General features: G+C 36.6%; 1 protein-coding gene across 2 annotated transcripts; it reads left to right on the top strand.

The window, feature by feature from the left end:
• Nucleotides 1-1918: 1918 nt before the first annotated feature.
• Nucleotides 1919-19860, top strand: LOC121147068 (UDP-glucuronosyltransferase 2B14-like). 2 transcript variants are annotated; one of them, XM_040966769.1, is made up of 6 exons: nucleotides 1919-2421; nucleotides 4735-4883; nucleotides 12217-12348; nucleotides 14558-14645; nucleotides 16167-16386; nucleotides 18714-19860. In XM_040966769.1, the coding sequence occupies exons 1-6, from the start codon at nucleotides 1950-1952 to the stop codon at nucleotides 18991-18993; spliced, it is 1341 nt and encodes a 446-aa protein (XP_040822703.1). In that variant the 5' UTR covers nucleotides 1919-1949; the 3' UTR covers nucleotides 18994-19860. The 2 variants fall into 2 exon arrangements, with proteins under 2 accessions (XP_040822703.1, XP_040822702.1); XM_040966768.1 differs by having other exon boundaries at nucleotides 1919-2673.
• Nucleotides 19861-22508: the final 2648 nt, after the last annotated feature.

Here is a 22508-nt window from a genome sequence, read left to right as displayed (position 1 = left end):
GGTGTTTGAATTTTCCCAAGGACATACAGCAAATAGAAAAATGACACGTGTCAAAATGCTCATAAAAACAGTGAGAGCCTGTGGCAGTTAGATATGACCCACTCACTTTCTCCCTACTTAGGCGAGTGTCATGGAAACTGCAATGTACTTAGATGTTGCCTAGACCATACGACTTCTTCTGCACACTACTACTGGTTGAGAGTTATGCTATTTGTTATAATCCCTTTCAGCCAGGTTGAAGTTATTACTCCTCCATTCTTGGAGTAATTCCACAAAGCCATGCTATTACACTGGCTGAAGCACAGACAGGTCACATTTAGAAAGCTGCCCCTTCACCATCTAGCCAGTGCCCTAACACAGCTTTAGTTGTAACATAATGTATATCCAGCTACAAACCTGTCATTTTTCAGATTCACTCCTAGGTTCATGGTTCCATGCTGGCAGTGGTTAAAGACCTCCTCCTGCATTAGGGAAATCACTCAGAGGGTGAATGCCACTATCTCTATCTCAAACGTTATTTAATTTTATGTACCAAAAATACCTACAAACAATAACTGTGCAAAGACAAAATAAACTATTACCTTCTTAGTCCTGGTGTAATCAGAAGTAGGAATAATGTGGAAGACCAAAATAGAGGGTGCAAAAGTATTCTGTTAGTAAGGTCCTTTAAACTTCATTTTGACTTTGATTGAAAAACAGAGTAATAAAACTTCCATGCATTTTTTCACTCTCCAGATGCCAAAAACAATGAATTTTGGGTTGGCCAAGGCAAAGACTTGGGAAATGAATCTCAGTCTCCCACATGAGTGTGAGAAACTCAACCCTATGAAACATCACACGCTTGTTCCGAAGGTATGCTTTAGCAGGAAGCTGGATCAAACCAAAGCCAGTGCTTGAACCAGGAAATACGACACAGGATGTGGGGTGTCAAGTCGTGTCTAAATTTCTGTACAAAATGCTTGTCCCCAGGGCTTTTTAAAAAATATAATCAAATATTATAAGCTGATAGTGATGGTGGTTATAGATTGATATGAATATGTAGTATGACACAGAACTGTGCACTTTGAGCTGGTGAGTTTAATTTTTTTTTACACATAAATTACATTTTATCCAATTTAAAGATACTTCCACACAATGCAAGAAATATGGAAAAGTCATATAGTTACATTACTTCCACCTTTGTTTCATGCTGTATCCTCTCATTTGTCACTGCTCTTGGCACTATTAAAAGTGGACGTGGATTTCCTTAGAGAGCTGCTCAATCCTTCATTTGTGGCCCTATTATGGCCCACTGAATTCTAACTGAACCCTTAATGTATGCCTTGACATTAATGGAAAACCTTTCCATAACATCTGAAATATTCATAAATCATGGTATATTTTCTTTTTTTTTTTGGCCTATAAAAGTCTAAATATCTGCTCTAACATTCATGCAAGCTTAGCTTCAAAGTTATGCAAAGTGAGCCCCCTACATTATCAATGAAAAACACGACTTAGCTAGTACTTCACAATAAAATCAGTCCCATCTCGTTACATTCAATAGTTAAAACAAAAGTGAAAATAAAGCATGAACAGTGTATTTTTTACCCTCTCCATAAATGTCACTTGAACACTTAAGTTAGACAGAATTATAGAGACAGAAGAAAGAAGCAATAATGTAGTATCCTTTTCCATAGTGTAGCCAGGAGTCTCTCCCACATGTGGCTGCAGATCCTACTTAGGTAAAAATACTTGTTGCAAAGATAAAAACCTACTTACTCACATAAATATAAGATCATTTTTTCACAACTTATTCTCCTGCCATCCCAGCCCATAGCCCTAACATTCATATCAATTAATTACTTGGACTAGTAAAAGTTATACTTTAACTTTAAGTTTGTTTATAAATATAAGCATGAAGAGCCCCAAAAAGGGACAGCACTTGGAGAAGAAGCAGTGACTTCACCAGAATGTCCCTGAAACACGTTTCAGTTCTGCTGCTGCTGCTACAGCTGAGCGCTTGCTTCACATCTGGGAGTTGTGGAAAGGTGCTGGTGTGGCCTATGGAGTACAGTCACTGGATGAACTTAAATGTAATCCTAGAGGAACTTGTCCGGAGAGGTCATGAGGTGATCGTTCTGAACCATAACGCTTCAATTTTCGTTGACTCTGGCAAAACAACTGCTATCAAATTTGAAACTTTTCCTATTGACATCACTAAAAATGACCTGGATATGTTTTTCATACAACTTGTTGATATGTGGACAAATGCACTGCAGGACTCATATTGGGAATATCTTCTAGCATTGCAAAAAATCTTTTCAGAATATTCTAATACTTGTAAAGATCTCTGTAAAGCAGCAGTTTTGAACAAGAAACTCATGACAAAGCTACAAGAATCAAAGTTTGATATTCTTCTGTCAGATCCGATTAGTCCATGTGGTGAACTGTTGGCAGAGCTACTTAAAATCCCATTTGTGCAGAGTGTTCGCTTCACTCCTGGTTACACTGTGGAAAAGTACAATGGAGGACTTTCATTGCCTCCTTCCTATGTCCCTATCATTCTGTCTGATTTAAGTGGCAGAATGACATTCATGGAGAGGGTTAAAAATATGCTGTTCATGCTTTATTTTGACTTTTGGATTCAAGTATTTAATGAGAAGAGATGGAACCAGTTTTGCAGTGAAGTATTAGGTAAGTCATGGTTTTCATTGGCAATGTGGAGGCCTCCCCCACAGATTCCCTTAGTACCCGGTTGCCGGAGGTGATGAGCCTGCTGCCCGTCACCCAGCCTCCTGGCCCACGGGAGAAAACAGACCGAAAGGGGTTCTGTCTAAGAAGTTCTGATTTGTTGAGGAAATTCAATTTCTTATATAGGGTAAGGAATAGCCTCAAGCTGGGAATTTTGGAAATTCCAGGAGGGGAGAAACTAGGAGCCAATTACTAGGAGCATGACTGCAAAATCCACCTCCCACAGGCCAGGGTTATGTGAACAAGATGCCCGTAGTTAATCAGTATTTCCTAGGAGGTACATGACTCCAGCCATGGTTCATGCTCAGGGCTCTGTCCATGGCAGCCATCGTGCCAGCCAGTGACCTGGACTTAGTCGCCATCTTAGTGATTAACAACCTCTTTGCCCCTACGCCTCACAGAAATCTAACTTTCCTATGACTTTGAAGCTGATCTTGCATGAATGAGAAAACAGATCAATTAGCCACTTATTGGTTGAAATAAAATAAAAAGATACAATCATCTAAGAATCTATCCTATATTATGCAAAGGCTTTACATTAATGTAAATTTTACATTAAAGTTTCAGTTGCTGCTGTGTAGATGAGGGACTCTATGGCAGATGCCATGTTCTTCAGCAGACAAGATCATTTGTAGCTTTGGGTGCTGAGATACTGGAGAGTTGGAACTGCGGTATCTTTTCATGGTCATGTCAAATAGGGAGGCCTTGCTCAGTGGCCCATACCTAGGATAGAGCATTCCAAATGCAAATGAAGCACTGAGCATTTCGCTAAGGAATTACATGTCCATTTTATCAAACATCTGTCACAGTATAGCTAAGGTAGGTGATGCTTCCCAACTGAATATAGCTATGAAGGTCAAAGTGTTACATGTTCTAGTCCAATGATTTGAGAAACAGAGAAAACTGCTAAGTTAACACTTATCTGGCAGTCTCAACTTTTTGAAAATTGTCTTTCTTGACTTAAATAACACCCTTAAAATAAGGGTGAAGACAAATATATATTTTTATTATTTATGAAAATCCTTGAAGTGACAGTTATACTATATATTGATATATTCTGTGTATATATTTATGTATAAATAAGTATTAGTCTGCTTCTATTGTAAGGTAAAAACAGCAGTAAAATCATGGAATTCCAACACATCCTTTAAAAACTCAAGAGTTTGGAGCAAATGGTATAGTAGACTGAGTTAAGCAACCACTTGTAACACTTGTACTCCCATTAGAATGACTGCCTTAAGTTTCAATCTATATGCCTAAAAAGTAGTACAGGTTATCCAAGGAATTGAGTCTCTACCATCTATTTGCAAACCTTTTGGTAAAAAGACACAGAACAGAGAGGAAATGGGGTGTCAATTCACAGCCCAGTTGAATTTATTAAAGGTTAATAACTTCTCCGAGGGTGGACAACTGCTGCTGTGTAGATGAGGGACTCTGTGGCAGATGCCATGTTCTTCAGCAGACAAGATCATTTGTAGCTTTGGGTGTTGAGATACTGGAGAGTTGGAACTGCGGTATCTTTTCATGGTCATGTCAAATAGGGAGGCCTTGCTCGAAGGGTCTGGATTGTTGGGCAGATATTCAAAGGAGCAGGTGTGGAACAATATAAGGCAAGGACCAGGCCAGCCTTGAAATACAGTTCAAGAAGCCCTAGGGATGCTGTTGGTACCTGAGAGTTCTAATGGCTGTTGAACCAGAATGACTGAGGCTTGTGTCTCTGTTCCACTAACCTCGATGGAACTCCTGGCTTTCAAGTAGCCTCACCTAGTCTGTTTTAACCACTTTGGAAATGAACAAGCAGATGAAGAGATCTCCAACACTCAAGTGTGTATGTGTGTATGATTGTGTAAATTGTACTCATGAATCAAATTTTTCAAAATAAACATATTTGTTTTATGGATTCACAGGCATTTGCATATCAATTGCTTCACTTCAAAAGCTCTAAGAGCATGACATGATACACTTTACGTGACCATTCTCTTTCCTTTTCCTTTCACTTTGCAGGAAGACCCGTTACATTGTATGAGCTGGTGGCAAAAGCTGACATGTGGCTCATTCGAAGCTATTGGGACTTGGAATTTCCTCGTCCCACCTTGCCAAATGTCCATTTTGTTGGAGGCCTCCACTGTAAACCTGCCAAACCGCTGCCCAAGGTAAGTAAGTTTCTGTTTCCTTTACTGTGTTTATTGTCCATTTCATTGGAAATGTCCATGCATTGCATCTTTAGCATATTTTAATTACAGGAAGGCAGTGTTGTGGAAAGTGAGATATACTGGCTTGCCATTTAGAATCATATTTCTTTCTATACAATACAAGTATCTGATTTTTCTGTCATTGAGAATTTCTGGGCTACCCAAGGGCCCTCTTGCCAGGAAAAGAAGGAAGATAGAGTTCAGTATAAGAAAATGAAATTGAATATAAAGGCTGAATATTTTAGAGGCAAAAAGGAAGTTATAAGCCCTGATAAAGGAAAGTCTTGAGTAAAGATGAGCTGGGGAGAGTTAAGACCAAATGAGGAAATTATTGTTATGAAATATCCACTTGTATTCTAATCAGAGTTATCAAATAAGCCTTCAAGATGCAGAGCCTTGGTTCATCTACATTCAACCAAGACTATGGACAGAGGGATCCTTTGGGGGTTGTTGTAGAGGTTCAGGGACAAGGGCTAGTATTGAACTGACAAAAGTTAAGACATTGTCTGCAATGCCGTATCACTTTCTTGCATCAGATCAATTGCACCACCACTTTCTGCTCATTTACCCAGCATTGGCCTGAGAAGGCCATGGATGCTGGCCTAACTGTTTGATCCCTTGCCAAGCACATGGGAGATCCTGTTGAGTTTCTGTTCAATACTATAGCTTCTGCTTTCACCTTAGGCTAGCCTGACTATTGCACCATTTCAGAAGTGAGCCAGCAGATAGAAGACAAATATTTATCTTTCCCTCTTTCTCTGTAACTCCGATTTTTAAGTACATAGATACATCCTTAAAAGACAGGGAGTTCAGGCACAGTTGACAGATAAATAAATTTTAGTAATCATTGACATGACATTATCTCTTGTTGTGCTTTGTGGGAAAAGTAAATAACAACAACAACAAGGACAAACTAAAACTGAAAAAGGAACATATCTTTGAAACCAGTATGGAATTATTACCATGTGTCTGAACTTATTTGCACTGGTACACTTTTCAGTTATCCAAGAAATAGATATAACCTGTGTGTTCATCCAATGAAAATATGATACACATACACAGAACACTCGTGAGAACTAAAGAAGGGTGGAATCTTGTCATTTTCAGAAACATGTATGTGTGGAAGCTACTGTCACATTAAAACAAATATCTTATGATGAAACCTATATGTACAATTTAGAAATGCTGATCCCATACCAGTTAAAGGCAGACTGGGGGTTACCTGAAGTGGGAGATTCTGGCACTGTGACAGAGGATAAAAATGATGATCAAGTACTATCTTATAGTTAAAGAAGAGCAAGAACTCCATGGATAGTGGGGTAATTCAGACTATCTGTACAAAAATATTTCTTTAAAAAAAATCCTGAAGAAAAGAAAAATTTCAGGGGAGACCTGTTTACCCAGATTGGCACATTATATAATGTTTTTATGTTACAAAATAACATGTGGTATTCTATAAATATATATAATTTTTCTTTCAGATAAAATAAAATAAATAATGTTTGTAATGTAGCTATTCAGAATTGATGTTAACTGTTGACCTTGCTGACATTTGTGGTGTTATTTTAGTGGTACTAGTAACATCAAATGTGCCAAACTACTTAGGTACACCTTTATTTAATAGGACATGGATTATTTTTTTTTAGCTTCTTTTTCTTTTCATCTTATTATACAGTTCCATAGGCCCTGGGATTTCCCTTATCCCCTTATCAATTCCCTCCCCCCCATCTATGTTCCCCATTTATTTACTATTGTACAGCACCTCATACACAGTCATATGTCCATCATTGTGTGCGTGGACAATGGCAGAGAGTCCAGCATCCTATTCTCAAGATATAGTAAACAGTTTCACTGGGGTGTCCATCTTTGTCTGGAAATAGAGATGTATAGTGCATTGTATTCTCACATCTGAATATGATAGTCTCCATTACACAGTTACTATACACCCCCTTAAATGAAAACCCACAAGAAAAAAAATCAATGACAGGAAGGAAAAAAGAAATTTACAATGCCATGTAGTTCAATAACATGCTGCTAGATTGATAGTCTCCATCACACAGTTACTATACATCCCCCTACACGAAAAGCCACAAGACATAATCAACAACAGGAAGAAAGAAAGAAGAAATTAATAACACCATGAAGTTAAATAACATGCTACAGAATAACTAACATGTCACTGAAGAAATGAAAAGGAAAATCAAGAGTCTTCTTGAAGAAAATGATGCTACTGTATGATCTATGAGTCATTGAAGAAGTTAATCAGAAGAAAGTGTTTTGAGAACTAAAAGTAACAAAAAAAATCAAAATCCAGGATATGTAGTTTACACTGATATTTGTTGGTGAAATGTGTCTCCTGTAGGCAACAAATAGATGGGTTTTGATTTTTAAACCAGTCTACTACTCTATGAAGTTTGATTGATGAGTTTAAGCCATTTTACATTCAGGTTGGTATAAATGGGTGGTAATTTGGTCCTGTCACTTTAGCAACGGGTTACTCATTAATTTAGTCTTCTGCTGTTATTTTAGTGGGATATTGTTTGCATTTGCCTTTGGTTTTGGTGGATGCTGGTCCTTTTCTCTGTCAAGAGAACATCTTTAATTCTCATTTCTAGGATGTTTGGAAGCAGCATATTCTTTTACCTTTTCTTTACTGTGGAAGAATTTCAATTCATTTTCAAAGACAAAGGAACTTTTGCTGGAAAGGCTATCCTGGGCCGACAATTTTTTGCTTTTAGAATCTGGAATATGTTGCTCCATTCTCCCTGGCCTGTAGAGTGTCCTGTGAAAGGTCTCCTGTGAGTTTAATTGGCATTCTTCTTATGTCAATTATTTTTTTCTCAAGCACATTTATGGATCATTTCTGTATGTTCTATTGAAGAGAGCTTGATGATCATGTGTCGTGTTGAAGATCACTTTTGATCAATCCTGTTGTGAGTTCTGTGCCCCTCTTGGATGTTGTTTCCCAACTCTTTCTCCAAATCAGGAATGTTTTCCCTTATTATTTCATTAAATACATTTATAAACCCAGCTTCTCTTTCTGCACCTTCTGGGACTCCCATAACTCTTATGTTTAACCTTTTAATAGTCTCTTTCAATTCTTGAATACTTTTTTTTTAGCTTGACGCAGATCTGCTTCCAGCTTTTTGTTTGCTTCTCCCTGCTAGAAAGAAATGTCTTCTATTTTTGAGATTCTTTCTTCTGCCTCCTTCATTCTATCTTGGAGACTCTCCACTCTAACTTATCATTTGCTCCACTGTATTCTTCATTTCTGAAATACTAGCTTTCATTTGATTCATTCCCAGTGTGACATATTCCTTAAAATCCTTGAATGTCTCCTTTTTGTGCTTCTCATTGTTGATAAGAAGTTTTGTAACAAGTGTTTTGAATTCTGTATCCCCCATTTTCTCAATGTCTTCCTGAGTGAACTCTGAGGTTAGTAAAGCATTGGTTGCTTTGCTGGGGTCTTCACTAATACCCATTGTGCCCTTGTGTCTCCTTTTGCTCTGATTATTGGTGTTCTGGTTAGCAGATTCCTCTTCTTGGGACAGGTTTCTACTCTGTCACCCAAAGGTCTACAGTTCGATTATACTTATTGCAGTTGTTACACGGCTGTTTGTTTGCAGTCAGCTGTGCCACTCCCTCCAGCAAATTCCTGGTCTGGGTTCTTATGTTATTTTCCACCATGGTTTCCATAGCCCCACCTCCTGGCTCACCAGTCTCTAGTTCATGTGATACCTTGCAGAGGCTGCACTGTTGTCTGCATAATTTTTCTCCCTCTTCCAGTTGGAGCAGGTCCCAGGATTAGGGAGACACCAGATGTCCTATTTAGCTAGGTTGTTGGTGGTGCTGATCTTGCCAGTACCTGTTGGCCATTAGGTCTGAGGGCCACACAGACCTATTTTGACCTGCACAATGGCATAGTCAGAATTATTTTCCTGAGTGACCTGTGCAATGCACTGAGCTCAGTGAGTCCTCATCAAGCTCATTGCATGCACAGCTCTTTGTTGTCCTTGAGTCTCAAATTCTTTTCTACCTCGTACAAAATAGCACCTGATGTGCCACTACTAGAGTTCTTGATCTGATGGCCATCAGGCCTGATGGCTACCCAGACCTGTCTTGGGTGAAACCTGTAGGATGCCATGTTGCTGAAATTCACTGAGCCAGAAATGAGTTCATTCCCAATTCAGTGCATTCTCACCACTGTCCATAGCACTTGCCTCCTAAAACAAAATGGTGCCTGACTGGCTCTGAGTAGTGGACTAGGTGGTGAAATCCACCCTGTTCCCGCACTGCTCGTCTGGGATCTGCTGCTCTGTCTCTAAACCTGGTCAAATCAAACAGACCAGCAAGACAGGCACTTCTTTGTCTGGGTGCACTGCCTGAACTCCCGGTAGATATCCCTTCTCACCTGGTTGCTGGTGAAGTGCCAGCTGCCAGTGCTGTTGTTCTCTTCTCTTTCCTGAAATCTTCCCTCTTTATTTCACACTGGCTTAAATTTCTTCATCTGTTTAAATGTACGCTTAGCCTATTCAGCCATCTTGATTCTTCTGACCTGGATTTCCAATAGATTAAAATTATTTTTTTATAAAGTGATAAAAGGGCCAGGTGCAGGAGCCTAGTGGCTAAAGTCCTTGCCTTGCATGTACCAGGATCCCATACAGGCACCAGTCCGTGTCCCTGCTGTTCCACTTGCCATCCAGCTCCCTGCTTGTAGCCTCAGGAAGCAGTCTAAGACAGCCCAAGGCCTTGGGATCCAGAATCCACATGAGAGACCAGGAACAAGCTCATGTTTACTGGCAGCTGGTTTTGGCTTGGGCTTGAGTCAGCTCCATGCATTGTGGCCATCTTTCTGTTTCGTCTCTGTGATTCTGATTTTCCAACAAAACAAATAGTTAAAAAAAAATCTTAGAAAACAGAAATGCTACCGAGTCAATTAAAATTAAACATACAGGCTTTGGCAATAAGATGAACAAGATCCGACCCAGTGTTGAGTTTTACTATACATGCGGAGGCTCCTCAGTAATATTCTAACTTAAAAGGAAAGTCATTTCTCAACAATGTAATTATGTGCTCCCACAAGATTTACAGCCAAACTCACTTGCTCTCACCATAGCATTACCTCATTGCACATGAGATTCACAGGACTGAGAGCCAAGAGAGTAGCAGTGGTGGCTTCACTACAGAGCTGCTCTTTCTGCTTAATACTGAGAGTGGACACAGCAGTAATGAATGCCACCTTGGGGAATTTGGTTTCAGTCTTATAGCTGTCTGAAAATGAATACAGAGAAAATGCTCAATGCATTTGAAATGAAGAACTTATCATTCTTACATGTTGTGTCTGAGAAAGGCCTTTCACTTTACAGTTACTAAAGCTTTTAGAATGACATATTTATGAAGAAATACAAAAACTAAATATGTGTTAAATTCATATTGCATTTTAAGGTGCACACACCATGCTTCAAAAGTTGATGAAAATGGAGCAAAAGGTTTATTTGCTATTTTTGAAAATATATAAACAAATATGTTTCTACATTTCAATATTTGGCATCTAAATAGCTAGGATATGTTTAGTTTCAGTGAATGTACTCAATATAACTGAAAGTCTAATTTTTTTCTCTAAGAAATCCAAATTTATATTATGTATTTTATGTGTTTTGGTCACTGTTTTTTCTTGTGAAAGTAAGCAATCAAGTTACAATTTCCCCTACTCTTCATTTGTGTGTCTCAAACCATTGTAATTAACAACTCATTTACAGTAAAATGTGAATAAAAGGTTTCTGATAATGTGTGAATTACCCAGTATTTACCTTTGAAATTTGTGCTAGAGAATTTGTTGGAGACAGTTTTCCTTCTTTTTTGCCTTATCTGGTCTGTGTGTTGCTTCAATTTGGAAAATTTTATTATATGACATAATGCAATATATGCTCATTCACTCTTTGTAAACAAGTCTACCGCTACATCTTGTAACATTTTTTTTTCTTTTCTTTCTTACCCTAAGCTTTAATTTTATAGTAAGGAAGTAAAAAATGAAAAAACCAGAATCCCCACTCAGATTCTGACTTAAGACTGGTGAAACCGCTTTTGCAAACTTGTAAAAATAATGGAATTATTATTATTATATTTGGAAGCACATTCTCTTACCAGGAACCAACTTACATATGTTAATTTACTTTCTGTAAAGGATTTCATTTTTATGAAAAAGGATTCATTATATGTACAAAAAAAGTATATTTGTCAAAAAGCTTAAAACGCAGGTGATGAATCTTCAAGGTGATCATGGGAAAACTATGACTAGGTCACAGGTAAGCCTGACATCAAATAAATTTAACCTTGAACCATTTTCCATGAAATTCTCAGTTATGCAGAAAATAAGAATTCTTTATATCTCTATTGCATGATATGCTAAGCTGTATTTTTATCCACCTTCTAAATAACAGTCACATAATGTCTTCTGAAACTATTACACCATGGTATCTGTTTTGATCATAAATTTTTACACTATGTACAATAACTTTCACAGGTCTAAAAGTCAAGTCAATACTTGTGAAAGTGTGATTCCTAACAACCCTACTGTTAAATGTTCTCTTACTTAGCATAATAAAGTTTTATGAGAAATAATATTAAGACATTTAGAACAAGGAAACCAGAGGTATAGGTAATAAGATAATGATGATAATCATAACGATGTCAGTATGAGGCTTGAATCCAAGTTAGTAATTTCAAAGTTTATCTTCATACTCAATGTTAATAACATCTTTATTCCACACAATATGTTGATCTTTCACAAATTATGAAATTTTTAGATACTATTTAAGAAACACATGTGACAAGTGACAGTTTAAGATAGCTTATACCATTGGCTAAGTAGGACACTAATATGAAACCAACCATGGAAAAACAACATTAAATTAGCCCAAAATAACATTTTGTTGAAATAGGTGGAACAAAAGAGAAAACAAAGATTTATTTTTTTTCATGTAATTAGTAAGAAATGTACATTAGGATTGGATTTCTTTAAAACATAACAGAAGGAACATTGCATACTAAGGTTTTAATAAGTAGAAAATAACTTTGCAACACGACTAGCACAACAATGTGATTGCATTTCATACTATTCCCTGTACACTAGAAAATGAGAAGTGGCAAATTTTGCATTGTATGTTTTTTCCACAGGTGCTCCTCTCTCATTCCTAATCACACTCAACATTCTTCCATTTATTTGTACCAAGCCTTTCATTAGTGTGTGACTTGCTGTTGCTATTTTGTCATGGAGCTAATTCTCTCTTCACAGGACATGGAAGATTTTGTGCAGAGCTCTGGAGAGGAGGGAGTCGTGGTGTTTTCTCTGGGTTCAATGGTCAGTAAAATGACAGAAGAGAGGGCCAATGTGATCGCATCAGCGCTTGCCCAGCTTCCACAAAAGGTCAGAAAAGCTGCTTCATGGTGGGAGGTACTGAAGTGTGTGCTCAACTCTGGACAGAGTTGATTTCAGAAACATCTTGTATGAAAAATAAATTATTATAGTAGATCCATTTCTTCTCAGATATCATTCTAAGATGTCAGTTTAAGAAGAGACCTCAAAGATGCTAAAACATTGATGATGGGTTTTGATTTTAATTGACTCTGGTATCACTTTTGTCATTAAAAATATACTTAACAAGCACAGTAACTGCTTTAATATTACCTAACTAATGTGATCATGTTCTAGGAAGCATTGATTTGGCCCTGTCCTTTGAGCCTTTGCTTCTAGGACTGACAAGGCTATTGTATACACTAAAGATATTCTCAGGCATTACTAAATTTATCAACAGGGTATATTTTAGCTTCAAACTCTCTCTGCAGAGTGAATATAAGTCAGTGTTGAAGAAATTCTAAGGTGCTTCATGCAGTTAGATTTCTCTTGTAATTCTAACTTGTTTTTTCTTCTAATGTGTCAAGTATATTAAAAGAAAGGAGGACCAGGTCTCATTAATACTGAGTTCAGGTTGTGGTTCCCTTGGGTATGCAGATGTCAAAAAGAAAAGGTTTATCCTGCCTCATGGGAATGGACTCTGCCAGGGTCTAAATCATAAACCCATAGCACGCAAGAGGAGAATTAGATGGGGTTCGATACCTGGAGCTTGGCTTTGTCCAACATAAATGTGGCTCCTTGAGGACTTGCATCTAACCTGTCTTATTAGCACCTTTTTTGTATTGATCAGGAGGAAAAGAATATAAATAATCCAACATTAATAGGGGTGGGATGGGAAGAAACTTAATGTTCACAATCTTCTATAATACAGTAGGGATTAATATTCTGCTGCATGTAACTATTATGATAATATATTTATGAATGAGCTTTTTATCTACTATAAGCTTCTATTAATCACCTATTTGTACGTTTTTGTTTAGTGTGAAAAACTGAGTTTATTTTAACAATGACAACAACAACAACAACAAAAAAGATTTGTTTTTATTGGAAAGTCAGATTTACAGAGAGGCAAAGAGAGAAAGATCTTCCATCCACTTGTTCACTCCCCATGTTGCCACAATGGCTGTTGCTGAGCTGATTCAATGCCAGAAGTCAGAAGCTTCTCATAAGTATCACACATGGGTGTAGGGTCTCCAGGCTTTGGGCCATCCTCCACTGCTTTTTTGGGCCATAAGCAGGGAGCTGGAGGCGAAGTGGAGCTGTCGGGATTACAACTGGCACCCATATGGGATCCTGGTGCATGCGAAGCAAGGAGCCCAGCCACTAGACTACTGTTCCAGGCCTTGAATTTACTTTTAACATGCACAGATTATATAGAAAAGTAACACGTGTGGTTTGTATTCTAGTTTAGGAAAACTCTGAAATTCAAAGACAGTGCTGTACCTTATAGTGAGCATGATGACTGAGTAGAGAAGAGCATGCTTATCATGTCTTGTAATGCCTTATAGTTAATTGAGAGAGTAAAACTTAATTGAGGAAATTTAGTAACAACAGAATTTTGGACTTCAGTAAATTGCCATACTATTTATGAAACACCTTACACTCTATTTTTCAATATCTCCCACTGTAGAAATCCTAATACATTGAAATGATTTTAAAAAAAGGAAATGATTTTTAAAATGCAACTTCAAATTATCCCAGAAGTGGTGTGCACTATTTGGCAATATGAAATCAGTTTTATATGATTCCTGAGAGCAACTAAACTATTTTTCATGCTTTTCTGATCATGGGGAATTGCTTTCTTGTCACTTAAAAGATGTCAAATCCTAATGAAATTATGGAAATGTGAATATAATTCATTTTAGTTTTTAAAAGGAAACTTTTAGTATTAAATTTAAAAGATAATGCTAACATCAAAACATACATATTTGAAAAATTAATAGTTCACTGCTAATGTGTCATTTTTTGCATGAGAATTAAACAGCTGAAGTTGTTACCTATGAGCTCACTCACTAAGGCTCTTTCTATGGAAAATTATTAGATTTAACATCTGATCAAATATAAAATATCAGCACAGGAAAGGGCGTTCCATTAACACACTTAATCCTTTCCTTATCTTTTCTATGGAGAACATTTAGTTGTTGATATGCCAATCATTTTAGATTTGTGATATGCTCTCTTTAAATTAAGCCTTGGATAAGATATTTTCTTTATTTAACAGGTTTTATGGAGATTTGATGGAAAGAAACCAGAAACTTTAGGGCCCAATACTCAGATGTATAATTGGATCCCTCAGAATGATCTTCTTGGTAAGACCTTGCTAAAAAAAATACTGCTGAAAACATGAGTAATAGTCAATGCAGATAATAACAACACAATAGGAAATTGGATGACAATGACCATGTATTATGGAGAAAAGCATAAGACGTATATATACACTTTGCATTCCCAGAAGACATAAAAATTCATAACAGATGGAATATTTTTAAACATGTATACATTGTTTATGTCTGAAATCAAAATATCTTCCAATATAGTGGGTGTTTAAAAAAGATTTATTTATTTTTATTGGAAAGTTAGATATACAAAGAGAAGGAGAGACAGAGAGGAAGATCTTCCATCTGATGGTTCACTCCCCAAGTGAGCGAAATGGCTGGAGATGAGCCAATCCAAAGCCAAGAGCCAGGAGCTCTTCTGGGTGTCCTGCATGGATGCAGTGTCCCAAGGATTTGGACCCTTCTCAATTGCTTTCCCATGTCACAATCAGGGAGCTGGAAGGAAAATAGGATCACCGGTTTAGCATCAGTGATCATATGGGATCCCAGCGCGTGTGCTAGTTGAGGACTTTAACCACTACACTATCACACCAGGCCCCAGTGTAGTTTTGTCCCACAGAGAACTCTCAATAATGCACTGCATTGCCTGTCTCCTAATTCAGTCATTATTTCCATGCTTTCCTCTAACATCATTGATTTCCAAAGCAATAGAAGAACCATAAACTTCTATTTAATAAATGAATCTGCATATTTATGTGTGAATACATTTAAAAAGGAGTGTTGCCTATCATTTTGGGTAACACAACCTTCTTTGTGGGAAACCTCAAATTAAAGACCTAGTGAATTGTTTTTTTGCTTTGATTTGAAATGTATATTACAGAGAAAGAGAGGATTTTCAAATCACTGATTTAATTCTGACATGGCGAGAAATGAGTTTACCTGAAGCCAGGAGACAGGAGATTCTTCCTGGTCTCCTACAAGGATGCAGGTTTCCAGGAACTTGAGTGATTTTGAGTTGATTTCCCATGCTATATGCAGAATGCTGGCTCAGATGTGGAGCAGCCAGGGCTACTATTGTTGCCCACATGAGATGCCAGCACTGGTAGGCGGAATATTAGCGTGTGGAGTCACTGCTCTGGGTCCTAAATGCACTGTATTTCAAAAAGACAATATTGTAACTTGCACTCAGCTTCTATTTTTGTGTATAATATTTATTTTATTCAGATTTATCTTTCTTTATGTCCACCGATTGAACTTTTGTGAATGAAATGTATTTGATTCAGAATTTTTTTTCTTTATGTTCACTCATAGAACTTGCATTCATTGGTTAAATTATAAATCTCACACTTTCCCTTCCATGTAGCCTTCACTTACTTTCTCAATGGATTTACATGCCAATTTCTCTAGATCTGAAAGCAGTTTCATGCAGATTTATGTCTGTCAGTGATTTGTCCACCAGACAGCTCTGTCCCTTTATCATTTCATACTGTAAATTTCCCCTTTTCATTCTAAGATTCATGCTTAATAATTTTATTAAAAATTCCTCAACCCTAGGTCATCCAAAAACCAGAGCTTTTGTAACTCATGGTGGAGCCAATGGTGTCTATGAGGCAATCCACCATGGCATCCCTATGGTGGGTCTTCCTTTGTTTGGAGACCAACCTGATAACATTGCCTACATGACAGCCAAGGGAGCAGCTGTGAGACTGAACTGGAAAACCATGTCAAGTGCAGATTTACTCAATGCCTTGAAGACAGTCATTCATGATCCTTCGTGAGTATTACTTTCCTTAAGACTAGACAGAATTTGCCCATAAGTTATCAGATGAAGGCCAAGAGGGTGGCAGTTGAGTCTAAGCAAGAACAAATGTTGAGCACAGATTTCCTTAAGGTTGGAAGGCAACTGTGAGTTACGTCTTCTGAGTTTTACCATGATTTCTCATTGATTTCAGTAGAGTTCTCTGGAGAGTGCACAGAGTGGGAAGCAGTGTATAAATTGAGTGAGATGTGTCCCTGAAGATGACCACAAGAGGACTAAAAGAATGCAACTAAATCAAGCAATCAACATATAAAAGTGCTAACCTACTTTCAGCACACTATGGGTTTCTTAAAGCCTGAGCACTCATGTCATATTTTAAGATGTAATTGTTCATGTGCAGTTCAGAGACACAACATTTTATGGGTTATATGTAAACAGTAAAGAGATTCCTAGAGTGATGCTCATTAACATAGACATGACCTCATATTGATTGTTATCTTTGGTTTAGATTTGTCTCAAATTGTTTATTTTCCATAAAACAACATGCTGTAACCAACTCGTTCTTGGAATTACATTTATTGTTTTGCCAATATTCCTTTCTAATGTTTTTGTCTTGTCATTCATATTGGTTAACAACTGGAACTTTTAAATTTACCCAGTTACCCTTCTATTGAAACAGAAGGCTAGTTACAAATGCATTCAGGTTTTTATTTCATATGGTTGTTGCTTTTCTGGAAGAACTTAAAATATTTTTAAAAAAATGTTCAAACTGAGCCTTCTTGTCTAATAATGACACTTATAGAAGTAACAAATCATTTATTTGTAAGTATTTTCAATATACACAATAATTCTAGTAAAATTTTACTGTTAGGTTCTTGACTTCAATGATACAACTTATATGTTTCCCCTTTTGCTTCAATGTGAATTCAAACTTTAAAAACCCACACATTTGGATTGGAAATGTTGACAAGCAATAAAGCTTATTAGTTTTAGAATGCAGGTCTCTTCCATTTTATTACAGCTGTCATTCATCAAAAAGCCACATAAGAACCACCTTTGTTTTTCCTTTTTGATTGGGAATATACCTTTCATTTGTTCATTTGAACTAAAGTGCATTGAATCATAATGAACAATAGTTTTTTCAAAATTAGTAACATAAGAATTTCTTAAGTAGGTGACACATGTTGAATTCATGTGCTGTAACTCGCATTGGATTAGTTCTTTCCATGCATTACTTAACTTTTTCATTATAGTTTTTATTATATCATGAACAAATCTCTGAGTTGGGGTACTGTGCTTTCTAAATAGGACAAAAGGTAATTTTCCCCATACTTTGGCTAAAATTTGGTAAAATCATAATTCTATATGCATCCTTCACATTTGAAGACTAGGCATAAGTAGAATTGCAATGCTTTTGATAAATATTATGTCTTTGTCATACTTCTGAAGGATAACAGGAAAGATGGGAATGAGGAGGCCAGGGAATGAAGGAGGTTTGTGTTTACTTAGCTATGAAATGCAAAAATCTGTTCTCTTTATATTAATAAAATTTTGGAAGTGTATAATGAATAAAAGCAACCGCACTATTCTAAAATTGCAAGGTTTCAAAGTAAAATGTGAGAATTTTTGAGAGAGCTTTTATTGTTGTTCTACTACATACTAAAATAATTGAAAGCGTTTTAAGAATCAATACATTTTTGCTTTGAACACTAGAATTAGAAAGGTAATATTACTATCTATTTCGTTTAGAGACCAACAACTAGGAACAGAGAAACTCATAAGAAGGACTGACAGATTTCACGGTTCAAAACAAAGCAATTCAATGTGATTCATTTGATAACTTATCCACTGATACAGTATGATTACCTCAATTCTAATTGACACACACACATCATTTGCTTTGCCCACTTAACTCCACTTTTAATGGCTCTGTCTTCATGTTCATAAAGTTGAAATTGATTTTTACCTTATAATGAGATTCCTTCATAATTCCAATAAAATAATTCAAGTTCTACAGGTTTTTTGTTGTTGTTGTTGCTGTCATTTTTATTTTTGTGCTTTATTTTCTGAACTTCAGTATTAACTGACTGCAATATCTAGCATGCAATGCTAGACCTGTATGTTCTCACCCGCTTTCGTCCACAAATTGGTTACTTGCACACTGAATTTCTATTCATCTAATGAATGTTAGCTTATCAGTTAAGATTATTCTAATAATTGTGAGAGAGATTAATTGAACTTCCATATGTATGTAGCACTCATTTTATCATCTGCATGAAAATTTCACACATCTATATTTATGTTTCAGTCTGTAATTTGTCATCTGTTTGATTTCCCTCTAGCTATAAAGAGAATGTCATGATGTTATCGAGAATTCATCACGATCAGCCCATGAAGCCCCTGGATACAGCCGTCTTCTGGATCGAGCATGTCATGCGCCACAAAGGAGCCAAACACCTGCGGGTTGCAGCCCACGACCTCACCTGGTACCAGTACCACTCTCTGGATGTGATTGGGTTCCTGCTGGCCTGTGTGACAATCCCTACTTATCTGGTCATAAAAATCTGTCTGTTTGTTTATCAAAAGCTTGTTAAGACAGAAAAGAAGAAAAAGAGGGATTAAAAGTTCTTTCACACTGCAAGTGTCTGACAGATGATACTTGAGTTTAATTCATGCTCTAGAGATCAAGATGTGGCAAGTTTTTTTCCTGCATGTTCTATGGGAAGTGTGCCTTCTTGATTTATTCCTCAATTTGTTTTAACTAAACATGAAGGAATATATAAGTCTAATTGCAATAATCTTCAATTCAAGCATTTATTCTTTAATGTTGACTGAGTCACACTAGTATAATTCTGTAAAACAAAATACGAAACAAGACCCACTGAAAACTCAGGCTATCAGAGAACAAGAAAATACCTGAAATTTTGTGTACATATTCATAAATACACTGTATTTGACCAAATACAATCGTGTGAAAAACATGTGTCCTCTTCAGAAAGAGCAGTCAGAACCTTGTGAAAGTGTATAAGATAATTTTTTCAGATCACTACAGTATGTAAAATATAACAATCTATATCCTGATCTTGATAATAGCTACAACAGAAGTGGATGGTATTTTTAAAGAAATAAATAATGAGCATTGGATAATGAAAGAAAGATTTCATTCAACTTTATGTCAATAAAAAATTGGTCTGAGTGGGTTGGTAAAACAGAATACATTTTGCCTATTGGTATCATTGTATTTTCTTGAGCGAAGACAAAGCATGGATCCTGAGCTCACTTACTGCCATAATCCAAGCAGTTGGAAAACAGGCTACACTTGGGGAAGTCTCTTATCACAGTAATAGGTATGTCCTAGTCTTATAGGGAGATTACAGTTCACCTGAATCATGAAATACAAGATGCATAACCATGATATTTTTGTATTAAAATTTTTTCAAGGTTGTAGTTTGTGTCTTGCTGAAATCCGTGTGGCACAATAAAATATTTGGAAAGAAATATGAGATATTGTCCACATGAGTGCATGAATAGAGTCCAATTTTCACCTAAATGAGCAAACAGTATGGCACAATGTAAAGAGATACTGCTCCCTAATAGTTGAAAATGATGACTAGCGCACCATAAATGTAGTCTGAGTCTATGGATAATAATGTTTGAATATTTTCCTTCTCCTGCCTTAAGCTCTCTCATTTGTTAGCCATGCTTTTTCAAGTCATACATTTCTGAGAAACATCTGCAATACGTAAAATACAAAAATCAAAACTTTAAAATACTCTATGTATTCTTTCTTCACAATGACATAGTAAATGGAATCAATGAACAAATTGAACATACTTAGAAGTCTATGTCAAATAAAGTGTTAAATGGCTTTAAAAATTCTCTACCTCTTGCACTGAGATAGTAATCAGAGGCTTTGTTTGTAGAAAACAGATTATAAAGCTAAGCAAAAATATTTGTATAATTGGGGCCCGGCATGATAATGTAATGGTTAAGCTCTTCACCTTGAATGTGCCGGGATCCCATATGGGCACCAGTTCTAATCCTGGCAGCCCCACTTCCCACCCAGCTCCCTGCTTGTGGCCTGGGAAAGTAGTGGAGGATGGCCCAAAGCCTTGGGAGCCTGCATTTATGTGACAGACCTGGAAAGAAGTTCCTGACTCCTGGCTTCTGACCAGTGCAGCACCCGCCATTGCGACCCCTTGGAGAGTGAATCATCAGACAGAAGATCTTCCTCTCTGTTTCTCCTCCTCTCTGTACATTTGCCTTTCCAATAAAATAAATGAATAAATCTTTTTTTAAAATATTTGCATAATTGAAGATAGATTTCAATGAGCAAATGAAAGACAGATATCTACAGACAGATATTTTAGGCACAAAAACAAATTTTGAGAATACTTTTTTGCATATGAAAGTATTTTGGCAACAACTTTTAATGGTGATAATTAGGATAAAAATGCTCATCAAATAAAAAGATAACAGTTGGCTTTATTAAACTTTGAAAAGACAACCAATATAACCGAGGGAGTTTGAAAGTAAACTTACAACACACAGTGAAGTATATAAAAGGAAAAATATAGTATGCTAGTGTTCTTTACACAAACTTTTCCTTAAGGGAGAGGAACTGTGCCATTCATTAGAGCAAGGCAGGAATAGAGCTCTAAATGCACTCAGAAAGACAAAACCTGGCCTATTTTTTTTTAAGTTGAATAGCTTGTGGAAACTAAGTAATCACATGTCATATTTTCTCTACAGTTATTAATCCATACTGAGTATATAATATCTCTATGTATACTCAAAGTTGGAGACAAGGATTTCTTTCGTTTGCGTTCATCTTGAGAAAGCTTTTACATGGAGCGTTACTTAAACACACAGTTGATAACAAATGTTAACTTGGCAGAGAATAAACAAAATGCTATTATATTAAATTTGTGCATTTGCTTCTTGCAGTATTTTTGCACATTTTAAACAGTTCAGCAATCAAAAATATTAGAGAGAAACACAAATAGATGCTGTGATGATTGGAGTAGACCACCACTTGGGATGTCCACACCCTCTACTGGAGTGTCTGGGCTTGAGTTGTGCCCTTTCCTACAATTCAGCTCCTTGTTAATGTACCTGCAAGGCAACAGATGACGATCCCAGAGTATGGGATGCTGACACGTATGTGGATGACTCACAGACTTACTCACTTCTTCCTTAACTTGATCCAGCTCTGTTGTTGGCCGAATCTGGAAAGTTAACCAGTGATTGGACAATCCATTATTTCTCTCTCTTTTCTCACAAACACACACTCTCAAATAAAAATAAACAATGTATTTTATACATATTTAAACAGAAATTCTAAATGATCACATAAAGGGACAGTTTTAAGGTAATATTTTCATCTTTTTATCTTGTTAATAGTCTTTGTTTATATCAAATATACTACATAAGTCATGAACACACAACTCCACAGAAGTTAGAGACAAGAGTCAAATATTGGTGAAATTCATCTTGCAAATGGATGACTCTTAAGTGATCTGTTTCAGAGACTGATTGTATAGCTAGGAGATTTGCTATTTAATTTCTAGTAGCATGTAATGTTTAATAAAAGATAATAACACAAATATGCCAACCCTAGGTCTTCATTATATATCATTTAAGCCTATCATTTAATACCATCAAGTATATTATTTAAAATACTGTTAGTAAATTCAACAATGAGGCCAGATTCAGAGAGGAGCCTTAGCAAAGATGTGTCTTCCTGCTCCAGCACCTTGCAAGGTCACTCGATTGTGCTCTGCTGATGAAGCTCAACACTCAATGAACTGTCAAAGAAGAAACATGTGCAAAGCCTGGACTCAACATAACAAAACTAAGTTTGATTTCTACAGACAGAAAAAAAAAAAAAGAACCTTGGTAGAGCAGGTAGTAATATTCAACATTTTGCATCTTTCACCAATGCAAGTCTTTTGGAATCACATTGAATATATCAAATAAAACAGATATTCTGAAAATGAAGTTCTTCTAAATGGTGACACACAGAACTCTGCAAACATGAGCACAGAAATGTCTCTTTAGGTTTGCACACCCTCTTGTGGTTACTTTCTGAAGCTCAAATGCATGATTAAAATGATACACAGTTTGGTTGCAATCTA

This window comes from Ochotona curzoniae, unplaced genomic scaffold, assembly GCF_017591425.1.
Source record: "Ochotona curzoniae isolate NIBS_2020 unplaced genomic scaffold, NIBS_Ocur_1.0 scaffold_4506, whole genome shotgun sequence".
Classification (NCBI taxonomy): domain Eukaryota; kingdom Metazoa; phylum Chordata; class Mammalia; order Lagomorpha; family Ochotonidae; genus Ochotona; species Ochotona curzoniae.
Note: the sequence above shows the minus strand (reverse complement) of the source record. Positions and strands in the feature narration are given on the sequence as shown.